Source organism: Phyllobates terribilis, unplaced genomic scaffold (assembly GCF_046119375.1).
Source record: "Phyllobates terribilis strain yellow unplaced genomic scaffold, ASM4611937v1 Scaffold_4__5_contigs__length_816908805, whole genome shotgun sequence".
NCBI classification, from domain to species: domain Eukaryota; kingdom Metazoa; phylum Chordata; class Amphibia; order Anura; family Dendrobatidae; genus Phyllobates; species Phyllobates terribilis.
In genome coordinates this window covers 639,775,805-639,799,776 of record NW_027362764.1, presented here as the reverse complement: position 1 = coordinate 639,799,776, position 23,972 = coordinate 639,775,805, and the positions used below count along the sequence as shown (strand labels likewise).

The 23,972-nt window shown below is 41.1% G+C and overlaps 1 protein-coding gene across 2 annotated transcripts in view; it reads left to right on the top strand.

Moving 5' to 3' along the window:
• The window catches only part of ARMC1 (armadillo repeat containing 1), a 46,727-nt gene extending 25,020 nt beyond the window's left edge, over positions 1-21,707 (top strand). For both annotated transcript variants that reach the window (XM_073679365.1, XM_073679366.1), the window contains 4 exons: positions 4,761-4,950; positions 9,416-9,532; positions 12,520-12,594; positions 15,294-21,707. In XM_073679365.1, coding sequence (XP_073535466.1) covers positions 4,761-4,950; positions 9,416-9,532; positions 12,520-12,594; positions 15,294-15,485 — 574 coding nt within the window. In that variant the 3' untranslated portion in view covers positions 15,486-21,707. The remainder of the gene's footprint in view (positions 1-4,760; positions 4,951-9,415; positions 9,533-12,519; positions 12,595-15,293) is intronic.
• The last annotated feature ends 2,265 nt before the right edge of the window (positions 21,708-23,972 follow it).

Here is a 23,972-nt window from a genome sequence, read left to right as displayed (position 1 = left end):
AGGGTGAAAAAGTCTCCAGGGGTAGAAAAAAAACTAAAGGAATGTCATTATAAATAAATTCCTCAATGCATTTAATTAGCAAATTGCAATCGTTTTGTCTAGAGAGGTAATCCCTAGTGATGAGCGAGTATGTTCTATTAACCCTTTCGCCGAGTATGCTCGGGCCGAGCTCCGAGTATTTACAGCTGCTCGGTGATATGGTTGAATCGCTCCCGTGTGCATGATTTGCTACTGTTTGACAGCTTTATTACATGTGAGGAATGTGTAAGAAATAGACGTAGTAGACCACTACGATGTCTTGGTGTGTGTGTGTGTGTCTTTCTCTGCAATGTTGTCACAGCGGGCTACTAATTAGAAAGCCGTACAGGATGATACAAGTAAGAGGAGGGTTACGGGGCTCTGGTCTGGTGTCCACCGACTACTGTAAATCATTTTGCTCAACTCTAGACTAAAGTTATGCTTTCAATCTCGCAGTCAGAGAGAGCACCACCTCTTAAAAACAAATACTTTGCAGTATACTTTAACGGTGTTTTTTTTTTTAAAGATCATGCCTCTCGATCTTATCCACCACAGGCCTTTATGAAACATGAGTGCTCAATAGTAAGTTTGAATGTAATCTATACAGAGCCTTATAGGGAATTTCCGGGAAGTGAAATAATTCTGCTTGGGCTATGGTCACACGAGCGTAGATTCTCTGAAAGGAGAAAGAAACGAGTTGGGAGGGTTTTATATGGGATAAAGTATAAGGTATACTTGGGTACTGCCCTTGTTAGGGCGGGATTTACCACCTGGGGCACGACAGGGTAGTATTAGTCCAAGAAAAAAATCTATGGGTATGGACGACAGTCCCTGTTGGTGTCTGCAAGCAAAATGGGTGAGATCCACATGTTTCCTTTCTAATATGCACTTAAGCACTTTTCTGTGAATAATGATGTTACTTAAAGAAGTTGTCCAGTACTTTAGATTACCCCCCCAATGTATCCCTTCGGGGCCTGTAAGGATTTTTGTAATTGGCTCACGTTGCAGATACTGCCTGTGAGCGGCTCTATCCTTGACCGCTCACAGGCATCACGTGACCCCGCGCTGACGTCACGACAAGTGAGGCGTGACTCAGCGCTGGGGTCCCCGCGGTGGCTGTTGGGTTGTGGGCGGCATCCACCACGCACTTTCCCAATGAATGGGGAGAGGCAGAGTGTGCGGTGGATGCCGGGTGTAACATAGTTTTTAAGGTTGAAGGAAGACTAAGTCCATCTAGTCCAACCCATAGCCTAACATAAAACCAGGCAATGTGAACTGAGGTCTAAGATGGTAGACATGCAAGAAATAGGAGCATGTTCACACTAGCAAAAAAGAAACAAAACCTACAAAAGACAAAAGACAAAAATATATCTCATACCCTACCATCATTATATATAAATGTAAAGCAAAGTTGCATAATAAATATAGGGTACTTAGTGAACTATTTTTGATCAAAAAAAGTATACAAGCCGTCCCACCAGCGGCAAGGTGACCCTAAATTGGGACGGTACCTATACTGCCTATATTAAAAACCTTACTGTATATCAAAGTTGAAGTAATGCATATAAAAGGGTAGACAAATAGGACCGGGTCCCAACTCCAGACCACCCAGGCCCGTGGTAAGCTACATATATACCAGTCAGCTCAACAAAGGGGATGCCACACCCTTAAATTGCACAGAATGCAAACAAGACAAAAAACCAGGCAATGTGAACTGAGGTCTAAGATGGTAGACATGCAAGAAATAGGAGCATGTTCACACTAGCAAAAAAGAAACAAAACCTACAAAAGACAAAAATATATCTCATACCCTACCATCATTATATATAAATGTAAAGCAAAGTTGCATAATAAATATAGGGTACTTAGTGAACTATTTTTGATCAAAAAAAGTATACAAGCCGTCCCACCAGCGGCAAGGTGACCCTAAATTGGGACGGTACCTATACTGCCTATATTAAAAACCTTACTGTATATCAAAGTTGAAGTAATGCATATAAAAGGGTAGACAAATAGGACCGGGTCCCAACTCCAGACCACCCAGGCCCGTGGTAAGCTACATATATACCAGTCAGCTCAACAAAGGGGATGCCACACCCTTAAATTGCACAGAATGCAAACAAGACAAAAAAACAGGCAATGTGAACTGAGGTCTAAGATGGTAGACATGCAAGAAATAGGAGCATGTTCACACTAGCAAAAAAGAAACAAAACCTACAAAAGACAAAAATATATCTCATACCCTACCATCATTATATATAAATGTAAAGCAAAGTTGCATAATAAATATAGGGTACTTAGTGAACTATTTTTGATCAAAAAAAGTATACAAGCCGTCCCACCAGCGGCAAGGTGACCCTAAATTGGGACGGTACCTATACTGCCTATATTAAAAACCTTACTGTATATCAAAGTTGAAGTAATGCATATAAAAGGGTAGACAAATAGGACCGGGTCCCAACTCCAGACCACCCAGGCCCGTGGTAAGCTACATATATACCAGTCAGCTCAACAAAGGGGATGCCACACCCTTAAATTGCACAGAATGCAAACAAGACAAAAAACCAGGCAATGTGAACTGAGGTCTAAGATGGTAGACATGCAAGAAATAGGAGCATGTTCACACTAGCAAAAAAGAAACAAAACCTACAAAAGACAAAAATATATCTCATACCCTACCATCATTATATATAAATGTAAAGCAAAGTTGCATAATAAATATAGGGTACTTAGTGAACTATTTTTGATTAAAAAAAGTATACAAGCCGTCCCACCAGCGGCAAGGTGACCCTAAATTGGGACGGTACCTATACTGCCTATATTAAAAACCTTACTGTATATCAAAGTTGAAGTAATGCATATAAAAGGGTAGACAAATAGGACCGGGTCCCAACTCCAGACCACCCAGGCCCGTGGTAAGCTACATATATACCAGTCAGCTCAACAAAGGGGATGCCACACCCTTAAATTGCACAGAAAGGTTTTTAATATAGGCAGTATAGGTACCGTCCCAATTTAGGGTCACCTTGCCGCTGGTGGGACGGCTTGTATACTTTTTTTGATCAAAAATAGTTCACTAAGTACCCTATATTTATTATGCAACTTTGCTTTACATTTATATATAATGATGGTAGGGTATGAGATATATTTTTGTCTTTTGTCTTTTGTAGGTTCCATAGCCTAACATGTTGATCCAGAGGAAGGCAAAAAAACCCCATGTGGCGAACACTAAGCTCCACATTGGGGAAAAAAAATTCCTTCCCGACTCCATACGACAATCAGACTAGTTCCCTGGATCAACACCCTATCAAGGAATCTAGTATTTATAACCTGTAATATTATACTTTTCAAGAAAGGCATCCATGCCCTTCTTAAATTTTAATAGTGAATCACTCATTACAACATCCTGCGGCAGAGAGTTCCATAGTCTCACTGCTCTTACAGTAAAGAATCCCCGTCTGTGATTATGATTAAACCTTCTTTCCTCCAGACGTAGAAGATGCCCCCTTGTCCCCGTCTCAGGCCTCAGAGTAAAAAGATCAGTAGAAAGGTCTTTGTACTGTCCCCTCATATACTTGTACATAGTAATAAGATCACCCCTAAGCCTTCTTTTTTCCACAGTAAATAACCCCAAGTGTAATAACCTGTCTTGGTATTGCAGACCCCCCAGTCCTGTAATAACCTTGGTCGCTCTTCTCTGCACCCGCTCTAGTTCAGCTATGTTTTTCTTATATACCGGAGACCAGAACCAGGGTGTGATGCGCGCTGGGGGGAGGGGGGCTTAATCCCGCCCACAGCCTGACATCCACTGTGGAATGCGGAAGAGAGAGACCCCCGGCTGCTGCCAGCACTTAAGACGTCAGCGGATGTCAGAGCCGTGATGCCTGTGAGCGGCCAGTGATGGTGCCGCTCACAGGCAGTATCTGCAACGTAAACTAATTAGATTATCCCTCAAAGTATCCCCCCCCGGGACCCCTAAGGATTTTTGTAAAGTACTGGACAACCCCTGTAATAATCAGGGTATTGCGGTTTAATATTTGCAAGTGTCAGCTTAGTGTGATCCGTGGAGATCTCTCCACCTTCTCCATTGTGTCAGTTTCCTGGAAAATCGGACTGCACTCAGATGTCATCACACACATAGACCTGAGTTGGTGGGTGCAATCTGATTTGCTCAGCAATTTGCTGCATGCTGCATTTTCTTTTTTTCTCACACCAAATCAGCATGAGAAAAAAAAAATGCTGATCTGCACTCCCCCATAGACTAACATTGGTCCGAGTGCTAGCCAATAAAATGTCGGATGGCACTCGGCCGATGTATACGCTCGTGTGAGCGAGCCCTTAGAGCAGAAAATGTGCTAAAATAAAAAAGTTGTTACTCATCCATTATTCAATGTTGTTGCCCCATCAGTGGTCCCACCAGCCTCTGCTTACTTTGCTGCAGTGAGGATGTGTTGCATGTGCACATGACCTCTGCAGCCAATTATTGGCCTCGGCATTGATCCTTCCATATATGGAATGAAACCATCGAGGTCAGTGATTGGCTGCAGCAATCATGTGGTTGTAGGGCGTCATCACAAATCAAGATTGGTGTGGCCCACCATAGTGTCGCGGTTATAGCAGGTGAGTTGTAGTTATCTTCTATTTCAGCATCTAGTCTGCTGTGAAATGGTTCATTTTCTGGACAATCCCTTTGATGTCAATTATCTGTAGTATATAATATTCCAAGTTTTGTCTTTATGCAGGACCACCACACCAGGGGACACACAGCTACTTGCTAGAGAAGTCTATGATCTTCTGCAGTCGTCCGGCACGGCGGAAGGAGATAGTATGAATGAGATGAACTCCAGAAGGCGGAAGGCCCAGTTCTTCCTCGGAGCAACAAATAAACGTGCCAAAACTGTGGTCCTGCATATTGACGGCCTTGACGACACTGTAAGTGCACATTTAATGACTTTATTTAGCTGATGAGTTCTGGCTGGAACTCTGTTAGGACATTCACACATTTATGGAAACTTTTTAATTTATGTGCCGGGGTCGGGTTGTCCTATCTAGAACATTAGCCATAAGATATGCCACACATTTCCTGTAAATACGTCTTACATTGGTGCCAGGCAGAGGTGCATGCGTGTTCATCCCTCCAGTCATATGAGTGGGCGCTCCCGTCAGTCAGCCAGCTGCTTACTTTCTTCCCACCTTACAAATGGCACACTATGCCACCCCAGCTGTATAAGGAGGGTTACAAATCCACTAGCATCACCTGCTCCCTTACTGGATCTGTGTCTACGCACCAATCAAAACATTATTGGACCATTCTTAACAGCCTGCGTAAAGGAAGGTTCACATGACTGTATTATACGGATGAAAAACTACAGCCACAATGTGAACGTTAACTAAGGAAGGAACGTATTACCCCTTCCTGACATCCTCCGTACATTTAATTCACATGTCAGGTGCAGTTGTATAACGCGCGCTCAGGAGCTTAGCTCGTACCTTATTGAGCTGGTGCCTGTTGTGTTACACAGTCAATATCCGCCTCTAAAGGTAGCAACTGGAGCTAGCTCCGATCGCTGCTGTTTAACCCCTTTAAAAGATTGACAGTGGCCTTCATGTGACTCTCTATTATAGGCGCCCCATGCTCTTCATCCTCCCTACCAGCAAGACATGGGTACTGAAGGCTCACATTGCTGCCGTGTCTGAAGTCCTGCACAGTCTACAGTGGTATTGCAGTATATAGAACAAGTGATCAGATCAAAAAAAATAAAGTAAAAAAACAAAACCTAATTTGAATCACATGATTGTAGTCATATCCGCTTCCTGTGATCGTGCCTGGTCCAGTCCTTGCAGGTTGCGTGAATAACTCCTTGGTAGACAACCCTTTTAATAAAATTGAGAGAAGGATGATATTCGTGATGCTAAAGTTTTAGCATTAATGATGTGATGGTGGTCTTATTGTCACAAGAGGGGGGTCCCAGGTAAGTCATTATATATATATTTTTCACACTTGTGTTAAGGTGATGGTAGAATGGCTTACTCTCTCTGCACTTTCCTGTTTGCCCCACTTAGTTCCACATTGAAGGCACATCACAAAAGCTTGCACAAAACATTGATGCAAATGACCTCCTGCTGTTGTTTTATAAGAAATCATTAGGCACGTGTCTGCCAGAAATAGTAGTCATCTGTCAAGTATGAAATCCGTCCGCTGGTTTGAAAAGACTGTCTGGCTTCTCCGGAGTGAGTGCAGAGCATAGCGCTTGTGATCTACGATTTGCTGAAGGGTTGCAACATCTGCTTTGATGCGTTCCGTCAGCATGCATGCAAGGTGTCTGATAAACAGGGAACTAAACACTAACTGCTTAGCAATGAGCACTGCAGTCAATCAAAGCCTAACCAAGGGGAAATGCTTTCCTTATCATATGGAGCAAACAACTCTTGGCTTTCCAGCCATGTCTTATGATTTACAGTTTACTTTATCTACTTCGATTTTCTTATTTTTTTAACATGTAAGCATTGTACCTTTTAGTCACGAGTGGAGAACACATGTCAAGGTTGTTCTGTGCCCGACCAAGCATACTTTATGTGATTTAACAGCTTGGCTGCCAGGCCAGAGGACCAGTTGTACGATTTCAATCAAGCCTCATCCTTCCCAGTCTTATATACTGCACTATGCTCTATAAATCGGACATTGCGAAGCATTCAGCTTCTTGCGTTACTAAAGATCAGGACGGGGGCGCAGAGTATTATATTTAAATAACAAGATCTAGACATCACCAAAGTTTTTATGGGTCTCGATACGGTCAAATATTTCAAAACCGGTAAAATGACCACCCTGTTTTGTGAGGGATGTCGGAGGTGGACCTTGTGCTCAGTTTTTAGTGTAAATCTACAGCATGTGTAGGAGTAATAACAAATGAATCTCCCTCATGTATTATATATATGGAGAAATAAGGGGAGCCCATCTGGATCAAGGGCACATAAACTTTTTCAATTCAAGTGCCACATTTTTAAATCGTACCTCAAGGGCCAGAATAAAGCCTATGGAGGTATGCGTGAGACACATAAGGCCGTATTGGCCATATATACCTAAAAGTGTGTGTGTGGGGGTCCGTTCCTGAGATTTTCACTTATGTGGATAATGGGGGTCCCAAGTTCCCCGTTTAGCACTCCAGAGAACAAGAGTGCAGGTGGTCCTGCTTAAGTGCTGCTATCTTCATTGTAGTTCATTAAAGTCCAAAACCAGCCAAGTGTTTCATATCTCAAATATACAAAGAGGGAAGGAGTCCCAAATTAAAGAGGATCTTTCACCTGGTTTTTGATGTCCTATCTGAGAGCACCATAATGTTTTGTCAGAGACCCTGATTCCAGCGATGTGTTGCTTACCGAGCTGCTTACTGTAGTTTTAATAAACTGTTTTATCAGCTGCAGCTCTGCTAGTCCTCTCACTTATGAGCGTCTGCTATGTAGTCCTCCATATTATTGAGCTCTGGTTATCATCCCTCCTCCACTCATTGGCAGCTTTCTGTCTATGCACAGTATAGATAGAAATCTGCCAATCTATGTGATGGGAGCTCATGATTGAGAAGACTAGTAGAGCTGCAGCTGATAAAGCAGCGATTTTATCAAGCCCAGTAAGTGACAAATCGGTGGAAGCCGAGTCTCTGTCTGTATTTTTTGCTGCCCTCAGATTGTGAATCAAAAGTCCTGTGACAGATCAAAGATGCTGAAAATGGCGGGAGCTGGACAAAAAGGCATCATGTGGTCCCAAGTCTTCGCACTGAAGGCATCAAAACTATGAATTAACACATGTGGAATTATATACTTAACAAAAAAGTGTGAAACAACTGAAAATATGTCTTATATTCTAGGTTCTTCAAATTAGCCACCTTTTGCTTTGATGACTGCTTTGCACACTCTTGGAATTCTCTTGATGAGCTTCAAGAGGTAGTCACCGGAAATGTTTTTCACTTCACAGGTGTGCCCTGTCAGGTTTAATAAGTGGGATTTTTTGCCTTATAAATGGGGTTGGGACCATCAGTTGTGTTATGCAGAAGTCTGGTGGATACACAGCTGATAGTCCTACTGAATAGACTGTTAGCTGCTTTTTTATTGCCATAATACAAATTCTAAGTAAAGAAAAACGAGTGGCCATCATTACTTTAAGAAATGAAGGTCAGTCAGTCTGAAAAATTGGGAAAACTTTGAAAGTGTCCCCAAGTGGAGTTGCAAAAACCATCAAGCGCTACAAAGAAACTGGCTCACATGATGACCGCCCGAGGAAAGGAAGACCAAGAGTCACCTCTGCTTCTGAGGATAAGTTTATCCGAGTCACGAGCCTCAGAAATCGCAGGTTAACAGCAGCTCAGATTAGAGACCAGGTCAATGCCACACAGAGTTCTAGCAGCAGACACATCTCTACAACAACTGTTAAGAGGAGACTTTGTGCAGCAGGCCTTCATGGTAAAATAGCTGCTAGGAAACCACTGCTAAGGACAGGCAACAAGCAGAAGAGACTTGTTTGGGCTAAAGAACACAAGGAATAAACATTAGACCAGTGGAAATCTGTGCTTTGGTCTGATGAGTCCAAATTTGAGATCTTTGGTTCCCACCACCGTGTCTTTGTGCGACGCAGAAAAGGTGAACGTATGGACTCTACATGCCTGGTTCCCACCGTGAAACATGGAGGAGGAGGTGTGATGGTGTGGGGGTGCTTTGCTGGTGACACTGTTAGGGATTTATTCAAAATTGAAGGCATACTGAACCAGCATGGCTACCACAGCATCTTGCAGCGGCATGCTATTCCATCCGGTTTGCATTTAGTTGGACCATCATTTATTTTTCAACAGGACAATGACCCCAAACACAGCTCCAGGCTGTCTAAGGGCTATTTGACCAAGAAGGAGAGTGATGGGGTGCTACGCCAGATGACCTGGCCTCCACAGTCAACAGACCTGAACCCAATCGAGATGGTTTGGGGTGAGCTGGACCGCAGAGTGAAGGCAAAAGGGCCAACAAGTGCTAAGCATCTCTGGGAACTCCTTCAAGATTGTTGGAAGACCATTTCCAGTGACTACCTCTTGAAGCTCATCAAGAGAATGCCAAGAGTGTGCAAAGCAGTCATCAAAGCAAAAGGTGGCTACTTTGAAGAACCTAGAATATAAGACTTATTATCAGTTGTTTCACACTTTTTTGTTAAGTATATAATTCCACATGTGTTAATTCATAGTTTTGATGCCTTCAGTGTGAATGTACAATTTTCATAGTTATGAAAATACAGAAATTTCTTTAAATGAGAAGGTGTGTCCAAACTTTTGGTCTGTACTGTGTATGTATATGTGTGTATATAGATAGATATATACGTTATATCCGTTAGCTAAAAAAAATGTTTTGTGTCTATCCTCAGTCTCGTAGGAGTCTCTGTGAAGACGCCCTCCTGAAAATCAAAGGCGTCATTAGCTTTACATTTCAAATGGCGGTACAAAGATGCGTTGTCCGTATTCGGTCTGACTTGAAAGCAGAGGTAAGATGTTATCCAGGAATAAGTACAGAAGGGGATGCAGACAGACTTGGCCTACTCGACTACTTTTCTGAACGGCATTTAGAAATATAAATTCTGTATCAATTGTCATAAGATGACACATAATCAAGTCCACTTTTCTTAGATTGCATATTCTAATTATTCTTCCCTGATGATAATGGCTAGGCTCCCTATGGATGTCGATTTAGCATGGGGGACCTATCTTTCTACAACACTTTCCTTTTGGACCGGAGTATCTATAAGTTCACTACCATAAAGGGAACCTGTCAGAAGCTTTTTGCGTTGATCTGTCATTAGAAGACAGTTGGAGGGGACTTCGATACATGTTAGATAGTTCCACCAAATGTAGTTAGCAATCGGGACTCAGACCACAAACTCAGGACTTGTCTTGGCTATTAGGAATTGTATTATGTTACCTGTAATGGCCTCATGGGTTCAGAGAGGGCAAGACGTCTATGATGCACCCTTATCGGGATTCGCCACATTGGCACTTTTGCCATGTGTATTAAGCACTGAGACTCTGGTTCAGCTTTGATGGCATTTTATTCAGATGCTTTGATCTAAAAGGAATCATTTTGCCTCTAATATGATGGGTTGTCAGAAGTGCTCAAGCTTTCACCACATGTCCTGTATGTTTGAAAATTGTGTAAAATTATGTAACGGGATCTGTCATTCTGCAACTTGTTCTACAAATGAGCAAATCTATTATACAAAAACACCTATCACTGCATGTGCATGTACAGTGGCTTGCAAATGTATTCACCCCCTTGGATTTTTATCTATTTTGTTACATTACAACCTGTGTTTAAATATTTTTGGAATCTGATTTGCGTCTGATGCATCAGGACTAAATAGTCTAAGTTGGTAAAGTGAGAAAAATAGTCATACATTTATAGGCTCAAATAACTAAACATTGGCATGTGCCTATGTATTCACCCCTTTTGCTTTGAAGCCCCTAAAGATTTCTGGTGCAAGCAATTACTGTTTTTTGCGGATTTTAAGACGCACCCAAAATTTGGGGGCAGAAAATAGAAAAAATGTAATCCGCTTTTACGGTAGCTTACCTGGGGGGAGGTGGCGGTGAAGCAGGGTCCCAGGTGGCAGGTAGCTGCTGCAGGAAGCTAGCGAAGGCAGGAGATGCTGCGGGCCTTAGGCTGGTAGGAAGTGGTTTGGCGGAGGTAGGAGTGGGGCAATGCTGCGAGCTAGTAGAAGAAGGTGTTCAGTGGTGAGGGGGCTCTGTTGACATTTTGTGAAAGCCCGGATCCCCGCACTATCCATACTTTTCAATGCGGTGGACTCCAGGAAAATTGCCGCATGCGCAATTGAGATATTAGGAGAGTGCGGTGCTCCTGGCTTTCAGAAATTTTCAGCAGAGATCTCGTACCGCCGAAAACCCCTTTCTACCAGCATAGGACCCGCATCATCGCCCCACTCATGTTGCCCCCAGAAGGTTCCTGCAGCAGCGACCGTGAGACCCCGCTACACCGCAGCTACAATTTGGATTATAAGACGCACCCACATTTCTCTCAAAAATTAGATGTGCAAGCTAAGTGTCTCATGGTCTGTCAGTATACACACCTTTTCTGAAAGGCCATAGAGGCTGCAACACGATTATGCAAGAGGCACCACTAACCAAACAACACCATGAAGACCAAGGAGATCTCCAAACAAGTGAGAAGTACAAGTCAGGGTTTCGTTATAAAAATATCCCAATCTCTGATGATCCCCCGGAGCATCATCAAATCCATTATCATCAAATGGACAGAACATGGTACCTCTACGAACCTGCCAAGAGAGGGCCGCCCACCAATAACTCTAGGCATGAATAAAGGGGGGTATTAATCAGAGAGGCCAAAGGTAACCCTGAAGGAGCTGCAGAGACTGGAGAATATGTCCATACGACCACAATAAGCAGTACACCCCATAGAGGTGGCCTTTATGGAAGAGTGGGCTGAAAAAAGCCTTTACTTACACACACACACAAGTTGTAAGGCTCATTTTTAGTTTGCCGAAAGACTTGTGGGAGACTCCCCAAATGTATGGAGGAAGGTGCTGTGGTCAGATGAGACCAAAATTGAACTTTTTGGCCACCAAACTAAACGCTATGTCTGGCGCCAAACCAACACAGCTCATCACCCCAAGAACACCATCCCCACAATGAAACGTGGTCGCAGCATCATGCTGTGGGGATGTAACTTTGGCAGCAGGGGCAGGGAAAATGGTCAGTCGAGGGGAAGATGGGTAGTGTGAAAGATAGGGATATTCTTGAGCAAAACCTGTTTGTCTGTCAGTGATTTGATACTGGGAAGGAGATTCACCTTCCAACAAGACAATGACCCAAAGCTTACTGCTAAAGCAACACTTAAGTGGTTTAAGGTGAAATGTGTAAATGTTTTGGAGTGGCCTAGTCAAAGCCCAGACCTTAATCCAATTGAGAATCTGTGGTCAGACTTGAAGATTGCTATTCACCAGAGGAAATCATCTAACTTCAAGAATCTGGAGCAGTTTTGCCTTGAGGAATGGACAAAAATCCCAGTGGCAAGATGTGGAAAGCTCATAGAGACTTATCCAAAGCGACTTGCAGCTGTAATTGCCGCAAAAGGAGGCTCTACAAAGTACTGACTTTAGGGGGGTGAATAGTTACGGACACTGAAGTTTTCAGTTATTTTGACCTATTTGTTTGCTTCAAAATAAAAAGAAAACTAAATGTTCATAGTTGTAGGCATGTTCTTTACATGAACTGAAGGAAACCCTCAAAAAAACTGAAATTCCAGGTTGTGCGTTAACAAAACATGACACATGCCAAGGGAGTGAATAGTTTTGCAAGCCACTGTATAAGCTCACTGATATACATGCATGTCCCTGTACACACGCACACAAACCGGAGTTCTAAAGGAATAGATGTTTGGCTCCTGTTGTCCACGTGTATTGACTATATATTTCTTTTTTTTTTTTTTTTTTCTTTAAAGGCTTTAGCGACAGCAATAGCATCTACCAAAGTGATGAAAGCGCAGCAAGTAGTAAAGGGAGAAGCTGGAGAAGAGGTTGGTCACATTCTCTCTGAGCCTTCTATGCCTGCTCCAGGTTTTTACAGCCGACGTTCAGTCTTGTTTTAGTGAACTATCCAGATGGTAAAATTCTCAGATGGCTTAAATGGCACATCATGTAGTCTAACCCCTTCCTGACATATAATATTCAATACGTCATATCTCGGGTTTGCGTTTTTTTTTAATGAAGACTTAGGAGCTGAGCCTTCATCTTTCCTGGCTGTGCTACATGCGAAAAAAATGAGACTAAAGATTAAAATGCTAGAATTATGCTTTTAAGTTGTTTTTTTTTTGTCGCCACAACTATGCAAAAAAAATGCGAAAAGCTATTAGAACATCATATCTACCCCAAAATGGTATAAAAAGAAATGTCAGTTGGCAATGCAAAAATCACATCCTTTCGTAGCTCCATCAACCAAATGATGAAAGTGTAACAGGTCTTGGAAAATGGAGACACAAGCTAAACATAATTTTTTTTTTTTTTATGAATTTCTGAATTTTTTTTCAACACTTAAATAATATTTTAAAAAACCTGATCAGGTTTAGTATTGTTGTAACTTGGGAATCGTGTTTAGCAAGTAATTTTTACCATACAACGAATACTGTTAATACAAACTTCAAAAATCCATTGCAAAATTGTGTTTTTTTTTTTTTTCTCAATTTCACCGCATTTGGAATTTTTTATTCCTCTTTTTCAGTACATTAAATGGTAAAATGAATGGTGCTATTCAAAATGGCACCGCTTTTGCCACGAAAAAACAAACCCTGCCTGCTTTTTTTTTTTTTTTCGTTTGTGTGTTACAAAATAAGTTTGTGATAACAGTCAGGGCTGTGGGGTCGGGAAGCAAAGTTTCCAACTCTATTTTTTCCCGACTCTTTCATAAATGGTAGTAAAATGCAACCATCAGTCTTTTTCAGGCTGATATGACTGTACGCATGCCCAATATTGAGCTTCCGCCCCCTGGTCTTTACAGGAGGACTCCACTACGGAGCATGTGCAGCACAGAGTCAGACATTGGAGCAGCAAGAAGATGAGTAATTTAGAGCACCCTGGTTATCACTTTTTTTTTTTTTTTTTTTTTTTTTTATAAATATCTAATTAGATTGAAAAATACAAAATATATCATTGAAATGAAAATGAATTCATTGGTTACAGAATACAATGTATACATTTTTTTCCTGATGGTTTTAGTCGGTTTGTATTATTATTATTATTAGTGTTTTTATTATTTTATTTTTTTAAAAAACCCTAACTCCACGGTTCTGTACGTGTCTAGAGGGTTTACATACATAATATAAATTAGTGACCAAACGAACAGTGTTAGACTGGTACAGAAAGAGCGTACAGTGTATTGGGAAGGAGACAGTAGGTCAGAGTGTTGAAGAAGCTCTGGTGCTTGAGAGATTGCAGCGGGGTTATTGCAGGCCACTCACTACACTAATACACCTGGAAGTGCAGCAAGCGGTGTCAGGAGACAGGGAGGAAAACACGCCGGGCAGCACTCAAGACAGTTCTTGCTCTGGGAAGTGAGTGCTGTCAATCAGAAGTGGAGGAAGGGCCCCTATATGCAATTGAGGAGACACAGTAGTACACCAAACTCTTGGCCACACCAAGAGTGCACCGAAGCCCCGTCGTGTATGGATATGAATTAAAAATATATTTTTTATGCACTGTTCCAATAATAGGTACAGTGTTAGTATGGTTCTTACAGAGGTTAAGTCTCCTACAATACTGTTACCCCATTTAAAATGCATTTTGGGGTTGATGGACTCCCTTTGATCATGGTCTGGAGAGGCGTGAGAGTGTTAGTCGGAAGACCACGGAGGAGAATATTGCAATAATCAAGGCGAGAGATGATTTTAGTTGATTCAGGGTTAAGGAAAGGACAGATTTTGGAAATGTTTGAGTTGGAGATGGCAGGTATGGTTTGAACGACATAATCTTCACCCAAAACCAGGTCCCCACTCCAACTTCACAGCCTTGGACATGTTAGGATTACATCATTTCCTTAACTAATGCTCATTACATTAAAGTTGCATGGTCGTTAATCAGAACATAGAAAGTATTTTGAAAAAAAAAATAAATAAATAAATATATATATATATATATATATATATATATATATATATATATATATATATATATATATATAATATATATATAATATATATATTTTTTTTTTTTTTCTTTTCTAACCATTTATGGCTGATACTGCAGTAAGCACTAGAAAATGATGTTGTTTCTTGCGATTTTTGGAACACCCAGAGAAACGTGAGATGCTTATCCATGGCCACCTCTCCTTTTACAACAGCAACATTACCGATGGGTTGGGAGATTTCTGATCTGCACATGGCTGGGGGTCCCTAAAGCTGGGACCTGCATCTGTCCGACATTTACAGCATGTGCACAGGATATGCATTTAAATGTCTAATGGGGATAACCCTTTAGTTTCTGGCTAACCCGTTTTACACCCAAGTAATCTGATCTATACTGGTAGGTATAGTTAGCCTGAGCCAGGGTTAAATGGCATTAGAAAAGGAAACAAGCAGCTCTGCCCCATCCCATGCTATTGTTTCATGTCGTTAGTTGAGAATCCTCTTTAATATGTTCATTAATTGACTTCATGAGCATGTTTCTGCTTTTCTTTGGTTTTGATATTGTTATGAGATTATTAATGATGCCAAGTTCCTTACAGTTGCTGGTGCCGTTTCAAGACACTCCTGTGGATGTGGAGCAGAACACAGATTTACCCGATTACCTACCTGAAGATGAAAGCCCTATGAAGGAGCAGGATAAAGCTGTGTCTCGGGTTGGGGCACACCAAGATGGCGGGAGCAGTTGGCTCAGCACCGCAGCAAACTTTTTATCAAGATCCTTTTACTGGTGACATGGGCTTAGGGACTAAAGACTGCGAGACAGTTCGAAGGAATATTTTCAATCATCCCAGTGAAGTGCAATTTGCAATAAAATACTACACAAAAAAAAAGTTTTAGCTCTCGCAACTTACGCTGTGTTTTACATTGTACGATAGCCGAGCTCGTAACGCAGCATTACGGACAAAGGTCACCTGCCGTGTTGCTTCATTTATTGCGTGTTGCCTCACTTTGTAAATGGGTCCACCCTTTGCTATTACACTGTCATGTTATAAGCCAAATAATTGTGATAGTGAGCACTCTGATATTCAGCCTTAAGGTCACTGGTATGTTGTAATACACAGGAAGCGTCTCTTCACCTCGATACTCAGGACCATCCGTTCTCATTCTGGTTAGATATTAGTGCATGAACGCCTTTTTAAGAAAAGTTTTCTTTCTCTTGCCTTATTTTATGGAAGGATTTGTTTCTGTGACACCTGCTACTGTCGACAGTGACACAAACCTCATTGTTTTTTCTCTTTTTTTTTTTTCTACCGAAAAGCGAAAACTTTCTACATCTGAAAGTCTTTATGCCTTGTATGTAAGAATTTGAGTTCTGCGCAGGTCAAGCGGGCAACAGCGCTAGAGAGATGGGCCGCAAGGAGCTTATTGATGTAGTAAAATCCACATATTCTCTTCAAATTATCTAAGTATTTATAAGCCAATCTTATTGAGAGCAAATGATTTCAACAGGAGCCATGAATATGCAATGTTTTAACCACAACGATCATAAGCAGACTCCCAGAATTAATCTAAGGTCTAATGTTATAATGAAGAACCACTATTAAAAAAAAAACATGAGTTCAAGATCTGCTGCCTGCTATATACCAAGGTGCCATTTTTAGAGACCCTGAATAAGAAGAATACCCGTTTTTGTCCCCCGTCTTTGATGGAAGTGTTTTTATATGTGAAAATGTTTGTATTGAGAAGGAGGGGTGAAATGTATGCTTTAGATGTCCAGATGAAATGATGTGATTGTATCATGCATTTTTTTTCTTCTTGTTCCGATGGACCAGGAATTGAGTCGCACATTTTGTTTCTGAAAGTTTTGTCATACGGTTATTCTATCATTAGAACGTTATTGCTTTTGTGACGTAATGTTGGAACTTTATAGAAAAGAGCTTTTGGAAAAGAAAGAGTAACATAAAGGTATGTGCAAATGGCGTTTAATAAGCAGGACTGTGGAGCGCAAATAGGGTTTTATCCGATATATAAATTCATGAAGGTGCAAAATGCTCGTTCACCTGATCTCTAGGCATGTACCAGCTGCTGCAAACCACGGGTCATCGACCAAGTCATGTGCTGTGCGGAAATCAAGCCGTTTTTCTTGCACTGCTGGCGGAGTCCCACAAATGGACTCGGAGGATGGAGAAGATTAAAATGCAGTTTTATTGAGCGGTTCGAATATCTGCATGTTTTGAAGTAATCCAACTTCTTCCTCTGGCTATATGGTTGTATCTTGAGGAAGAGGTTGGATTACTTCGAAACATGTAGACCTTAGAACCGCTCAATAAAATTGTATTTTAATCTTCTCCATCCTCCGAGTCCATTTGTGGGATTCCACCAGCATTGCAAGGAAAATCACTTGATTTCCGCACAAATGATGTCTTTGCAAGATGGAATCCCCCCTGAAGAAGTGCTAAAAATGCCAAAAAGAATGAACATATGCACAGTAATGTCAAAACGACTTGCTGTACGTACTCTTGTCTTTTTTCATTTCTTTTAATAGTGTCAGGCTTCACTAGCCATAGAGTGGCTAAAAGAAGAGACCTGACCATTCTTCAGAGGACTTCTGCCACCATCTTCTGTATGAAATGTAAAAAAAATGTGGTGGTAGAACAAAGCAGACATCAAAGAAGAAGCTGGTGTTTTCTGAAAAGTGGCTACTGCTTCAAAAATGATGCAGGTACGCCTGTGTCTACAAGCTGGGGTGTGCACATGCCCTAAGAGGGAAGGCCGAGCACAATATCCAGTGATGGATACATGAGGAGACCTGGTGTGGTGTAATCTTTGATAACAGACCACCATTGATTTCCAGAATGAAGAGGCTTGATGTAGAGCTTTAGCACTACTAGATTTTTCAAAATCCAACATAACCTTCTAAGCACAAAGGGCTTTCAATGTAATGACCCTTTGCATATTCTGTCATTGGGAGATATCGCCTGGGTTTTCTCTTAAGAGGCACTGTTACGCTGTCCTAGCATGACTGTTTTAGTAATTACCCAGTAAAATAAGTAATTGTGTTCCCAATAAAATAACAATGTTGGAGCATCTTTTCTTAAACTTTGCACTGTGTCCATTTGTCCTATTCCCAGTAGGAATAAACTAGGAACAGCAATTGGGTGCGACCATTGCAATCAATGATGAGAATGTCAGTGTTTATGGATAATTCCCATCCCAATAGGCAGATTTCTAGGAGGAATGGCATCAAGTTCTAAGAAAGGAAGCTTCAGAATGGTCATTCCATGTCTAATAGTAATTCCTAAAAAAAAGACCGGTGAGGAGAATGGATAGGTCCTCTTTTAGTGGATCTGTCATTAGATTTCACAATACAAGTTGCATACATTATGAAAGAAGAAGCCCCACTAACTTTTTTTTGTCTAAATGTGGATGTAATGTAGTGTGTGTATTAGTATACTCGCCTTCCGCATCTTTCCCCGGTGTCCAGCGCCGTTCACTACATAACATGCATGTACACATTTAAACCAAAATGTTAGTGGATGTGCTTCTTCAAATAGATCTCTCAGCCCTGATGAGGATGGTCTAATAGCTTTGAAAGTCCATATTAGAATGGCTGTATTAACCTTTTGAAAATATAATCTCAATCTTCACTAATAAAGCCTGATTGAAGGTTCCTCAGTGTCCCGCCTCCCTCCTGCTGTAGAGATCTCCCATTGCTCAGTACAAGTTGCAGCTATTAGGCCAGGTGTGCAGAGACTGAATGAATAAATTTCAACTGATAAATTCTCTCACTCTTAAGCTGGGTTCCTAAAATGGTTATTAAAAAACTGATTATTACAGCCATTTTCATACATATTTTCAAAGTAAGTACACCGGAGTCCATCAGGTCTAAGACCTGTTTAATGTATTCAGTTTATATTGTGTAGTCTGGTAAATATACGCTTTATATTTGGAGTGTATATATTTTCATAAAAATCACTCGCACCATCACTTTTCGACAGCACTCTGCACAGAACAGTATAAAGGCCTTCAGCAGTCCGTGAAATAAAGCACATTGGTATTGACCACATGTAGAACTGACTCCGGGTTTCTTACTATGTGTAGAATGACAATATGTCTGTTACCTTATGGAGGCTACCATGGTATTTGAGTATTGGTGTATTAGTTTATGGCTGATTTTACCTTTTGAGATACAAATTGAATGAAAATAATGGTTGTTGGTGCTGATCACTTACCACTCCTCGTATGCCGGTAATGCTAAATACAGTGCACAATGCCTTTGGCTGAATGACTTTGTAGTAGTGTATGTCAGCATTCACATTATTACAGTCTACAACACTGTTATTCTCTACCTTTACTGATTTAGTTTTTTTTTAGGTTCTTTGATGGTGAGAGAAATTTGTGTGTACATGTAAAGTTGAGATGAATGCAGTCAGGTCGGATCCCCTACATGAAAGGCAGGCGGTTTATCAAGTACTTCTATTATTAATCATGTTAACTCAGTTATAAGTTTTGGCTCCAACAATAACTAAAATGGATTTGTAGAAAAATCTGATTGCTTATGCCAACAGAGCTATCATCCTAATATGACTGCTGCTAAGTTTTTTTTTACCCTTGCCTTCTAGCAATGAGTTTTGACTCCAACACTTGTAACCAAAACCACTTTTCTCGAAAATCTGATTAATAATGCCAGCTGAGATGTTAAACTGAAATGATTGTTGCTAATCTTTCACCCTCCCTGGTTGTCAGCCTGATTTCGATCAAGCTTTAATATGAACTGCTGAGTCATTTCATTCACTATTTAAAGGGATTGTTCACTACTCTGACATAGAATTTAAAAAATGGGTTGTTTGTAAAATACAACTATCCTATACTGTACCGGCTAGCCTCCTGTACCAGCGCCATTCCAGTGAAGTTGGTCCCGGATCTCCTGATGCACATGTGATGTTATGCCACGTGAGCCCAATCAGCAACTGCTAATGGCCTGCAGTGCTTACACCTCTCCTGGACATCCGAGGTTCTCTATGATGGAAGTGAGCAGCACAATACTGGCTGCTGATTGGCTGTAGGGCTCACGCGGTCTAACAATTAGCGGACACAATTGAGCTGCTGTCCTCTAACTTCATTTTGGTGAAACCTTGGACATTTGAGCACTGCAGCCCATTAGTGGACACCCATGGCTGCAGGGCTCATGTGGCATAATGTCACAAGCCTCGGGAGATCCAACTCCAACATTGCTGGAGCGGTGCCGACACGGGAAAGGAGTTTGAGGCTCTAATAGGATCAGAGAGAGAAGGTGAGACATCTGAGCCCCACAGATGACTTGGTGTGAATTGGGGAGTGTGGGTCAGGTGATGAAACTGAAAAGACTGCTGTTAATTCTGGAAGAGAGTAACCAGCAAGTCAGTACGATTTGTGATGTATATTAGCGAAGCTAGAAGAAACATTTTTGTGGGAATTCTCCTCTCACTTCTAAATTTTGAGAAATGGAAAAAATATAGAGTATGACTATATTATTTTATCGCACTATTAATCAGATTTTTGCAATGAATCTGATGTACAGAACTGGATTTTAATGGGATGTATTTCCTCAAATATTGACTATTAGAGTTGGAGGGGACCTCCAGGGTCATCTGATCCAGCCCCTTGCTCAGTACAGGAGTCACTAAACCATCTCAGACAGATGTCTGCACTACAAAATGCAAAAATTTGTCTTTGGACCAAACTGCAAAGTTATTATCTCTTAATCTGGTATCAGTGCGTGGCTACAGTATTCATAACTTTTGTGTATAATCATAGCTATGAACGTGATTTACTGGCTGCCACTTTACCTTTTTAAAGGGGTTTTCTTGTTTCTTAAAAAACCCTCTCCCCTAGGTACAGCTTGATTTAAAAAAACTTAATTGTTCTCTTCTTTACTCACACTCCCCAGGTCTAGCACTGAATCTCTGCCTCTGCTCTTGGTTGCAGTTATTGTTTGCATAGCTGATGTCACATAGACAGCGCTGCAGCCAGTAACTGAGCTCAGCGGCTCTCAGAGTTGGTGGTTGAGCTCACTGATTGGCTGCAGCGCTGTCAATATGATTATAAGACACCTGGAGCAGTGGTTAAGACTCGGCACTGGACCAGGGGAGGGGTGAGTAAAGGAAAGGTTGTCTGCGTCTGAGGCCCAGGGCTTTTGCAGTGCGCGTTGGATTTACTCCCTTTTTATAACTCAGTTTTGTTGTTTGAGTTTTAACAGAATTGTTGCTAAGGAAAACTCCATTTTAGAGACTACATCTTTTGGGCAGTGTTTTTTAAGCAACGACTCGGTCTAAACTGACCCCCCCCCCAATTCAGCCTTTTTTTTTATTAATCAGATTTTTCAATAACTTTTAAGTAGAGGACCAATTTTTAAGGAAAAACTTAGGGAACATCTGGGCTGTGTTAAGAAGTCTGCGTTATATAATGTTATAGATTGCAGTGACAAAATAAAAAGCACAGACGATCAGTGAGGTGGGAATACAGCGATTTACTTACTGGCACTGTACGGTACATTGCTGATTAACATTTTCACAGCTGTAGAGTAAATGTTGAATATACGACTGCAGACTAGTGTAACTTCTTTTTCTTCTGATATAAATATGCTATAGGGGAAAATATATGTGCAGACTAAAGGCTAAAGCCATCCACATCAATTACAGCAAATCTCTTTAAAGCGTGTAGCTTCGTTCAGCGGACCGAAATGCGTCTTGCGAAGCCGTCTGGATACATGCCGCCCGTGTTTGCAGCGGAGCACATCAGCCTTCTAATATTCCAGCTATAATTTGTGCATCGTCTAAATAGTGGTAATAACCGTTGTAATCACATTTCTTTTCCAGTCACCAAAAAATGCATTGTTTGCGATTGCTGCGCTGAACAGAATGGAAGCAGCCTGTAAATTACATTTTGAAATATGTTGTGTACAATAAAATAATAAAATTATGCGGGTCTTTTTCTTTCTTTTTGGGTTTTGAATAAAATATCCAGTTTCATCATTGCACTTGATGACATGACTGTTTATTTCAGAGTAAGCTATTCTATTGTACATGAGGAATATCACTATTTCTGGCCATTATCTGGTTTGTATCCTGCATTGTTTTACATCAGCTTTCCACTTTCTAGACTTTTTTTTTTTCTTCCTATGTAAAACCAAACACCTGGGTCAGCACACCTGTTGGTAGAAGTGTAATATGTAGGAGCACATTCACACTGTGGCCATTAACGGACAAAGACAACCTAGATTAAAAACAATGAATAGATAATTGAAAGAAAATAAATAGAGTAGTAATGTAAAAAAAACAAACATAGGGTACTTGGTTGACATGTTTTTGATCAAAAAAGCACAAGAGCCATCACACCACGACAAGGTGTACCCAATCAGGATGGTCCCTAACTGTAATAACTAACCTATGTGCCAGCAGGTGTGCTGCCAGTGTTTTTGTTTTTGATTTAATTTCTTGTACTTTGTACATTTGGGTGTGTGTGTGTCCCCATCGATCCCAGTTAGACTGTGCACCTGGTCTAAAACACAGTCCGGTCCTTCTCTGCCCCGTCTATTTTGAGGACTGCTAGCACATAGCATAGTTGTGGTGGGATGACTTACTTTTTTGATAAACAAAAATAAAATCTGTCAAAGTACCTTTTGTTACTTTACATGTATTACTATTTACTGCAGGATATCCATTCATTGTTTTTTGTTTTTTTTAGGTTATAGTTGTCTATTTCTAATATATTGTTTTTTTTTACTAAGCTGGGTGGAGACTAACTGCTATGATCTTATACACAGTGACATGAGGGATTCTTGCTTTCCTGTGTTTTTTATCTAGCTCTCCTGCCTTCCCTTGCCTATTCTCCGCTCAATGGCCAGAGTCTTGTGACCGACCTCCCCTGACCTGTCAGACACAAGAGGTGGGCGGGGAATAGAGAGGGAGGGCAGGAAAACTGCAAGTGCCATCTCCCCACCCCGAAGCACTTAAAGGTCATTTGCATATGATATACAGTAGTGTTCAAAATAATAGCAGTCCAATGTGACTAACCAGATTAATCACTGTTTTTGGTATATATATTATCTCATGTCAAACAATTTACCAACAGACTCCGCATTCATGCTCTGCATGTTTTTGAGTCTGTGTATTTGAATAATTAATTGAAAAGGGGTTCAAAATAATAGTGTGGAGTTCAATTAGTGAGGTTAAACATTCTGTGAAGAATCAGGTGGCCCTTATTTAAGGATGAAGCCAGAACATGTTGTACATGCATTTCTCCTTGAAAGCCTGAGAAATATGGGTCGTTCGAGACATTGTTCAGAAGAACAGTGTACTTTGAGTTGATTGGAGAGGGTAAAACTTATAAAGAAGTGCAGACAATGATAGGCTGTTCAGCTAAAATGATCTCCAATGCTTTAAAATGGAAAGCAAAATCAGAATGACGTGGAAGAAAACTGAAGACTGCCATTCGAATGGATTGAAGAATAGCCAGAATGGCAAAGGCTCAGCTAATGATCAGCTCCGGGATGATCAAAGACAGTCTCAAGTTACCTGTGAGTACTGTGACAGTTAGAAGATGCCTGTGTGAAGCTAATCTCTTAGGAAGAAGCCCCCGCAAAGTCCCACTGTTTAAATTTTTTTAAAAAAAGACACGTACGGAAGCGGATACAATTTTCCAAAGAACACATCAACTGGCCTAAAGAGAAATGGAGAAACATTTTGTGGATTGATGAAGGTAAAATTGTTTTTTTTGGGGGGGGGGGGTCCAAGGGCTGGAGACAGTTTGCCAGACGACCCCCAAACTCTGCATTCAAGCCATAGTACACTCTGAAGACAGTGAAGCATGGTGATGCAAGCATCATGATATTGGCATGTGTCTCTTACTATGGTGCCGGACCTATTTACCAGCATACCAGGGATCATGAACCAGTTTGCATATATTAAAATACTTGAAGAGGTCATGTTGCCTTACGCTGAAGAGGATATGCTCTTGAAATGGGTGTTTCAACAAGATAACGACCCTAAACAGACCAGTAAAAGAGCAAAATCTTGGTTCCAGTCCAATAAAATTGAGGTAATGAAGTGGCCAGTCCAATCCTCGGACCTGAATCCGATAGAACACTTGTGGGGTGACATCAAAAATGTAATGCAAAGCCAACAAATGCCCAAAAATTGAGGGATGTATTCAAAGCATCCTGGGCTGGAATAACAGTTGAAAGGTGTCAGAAGTTGGTTGACTCTATGCAACATAGATGTGAAGCAGTTCTAAAAAAC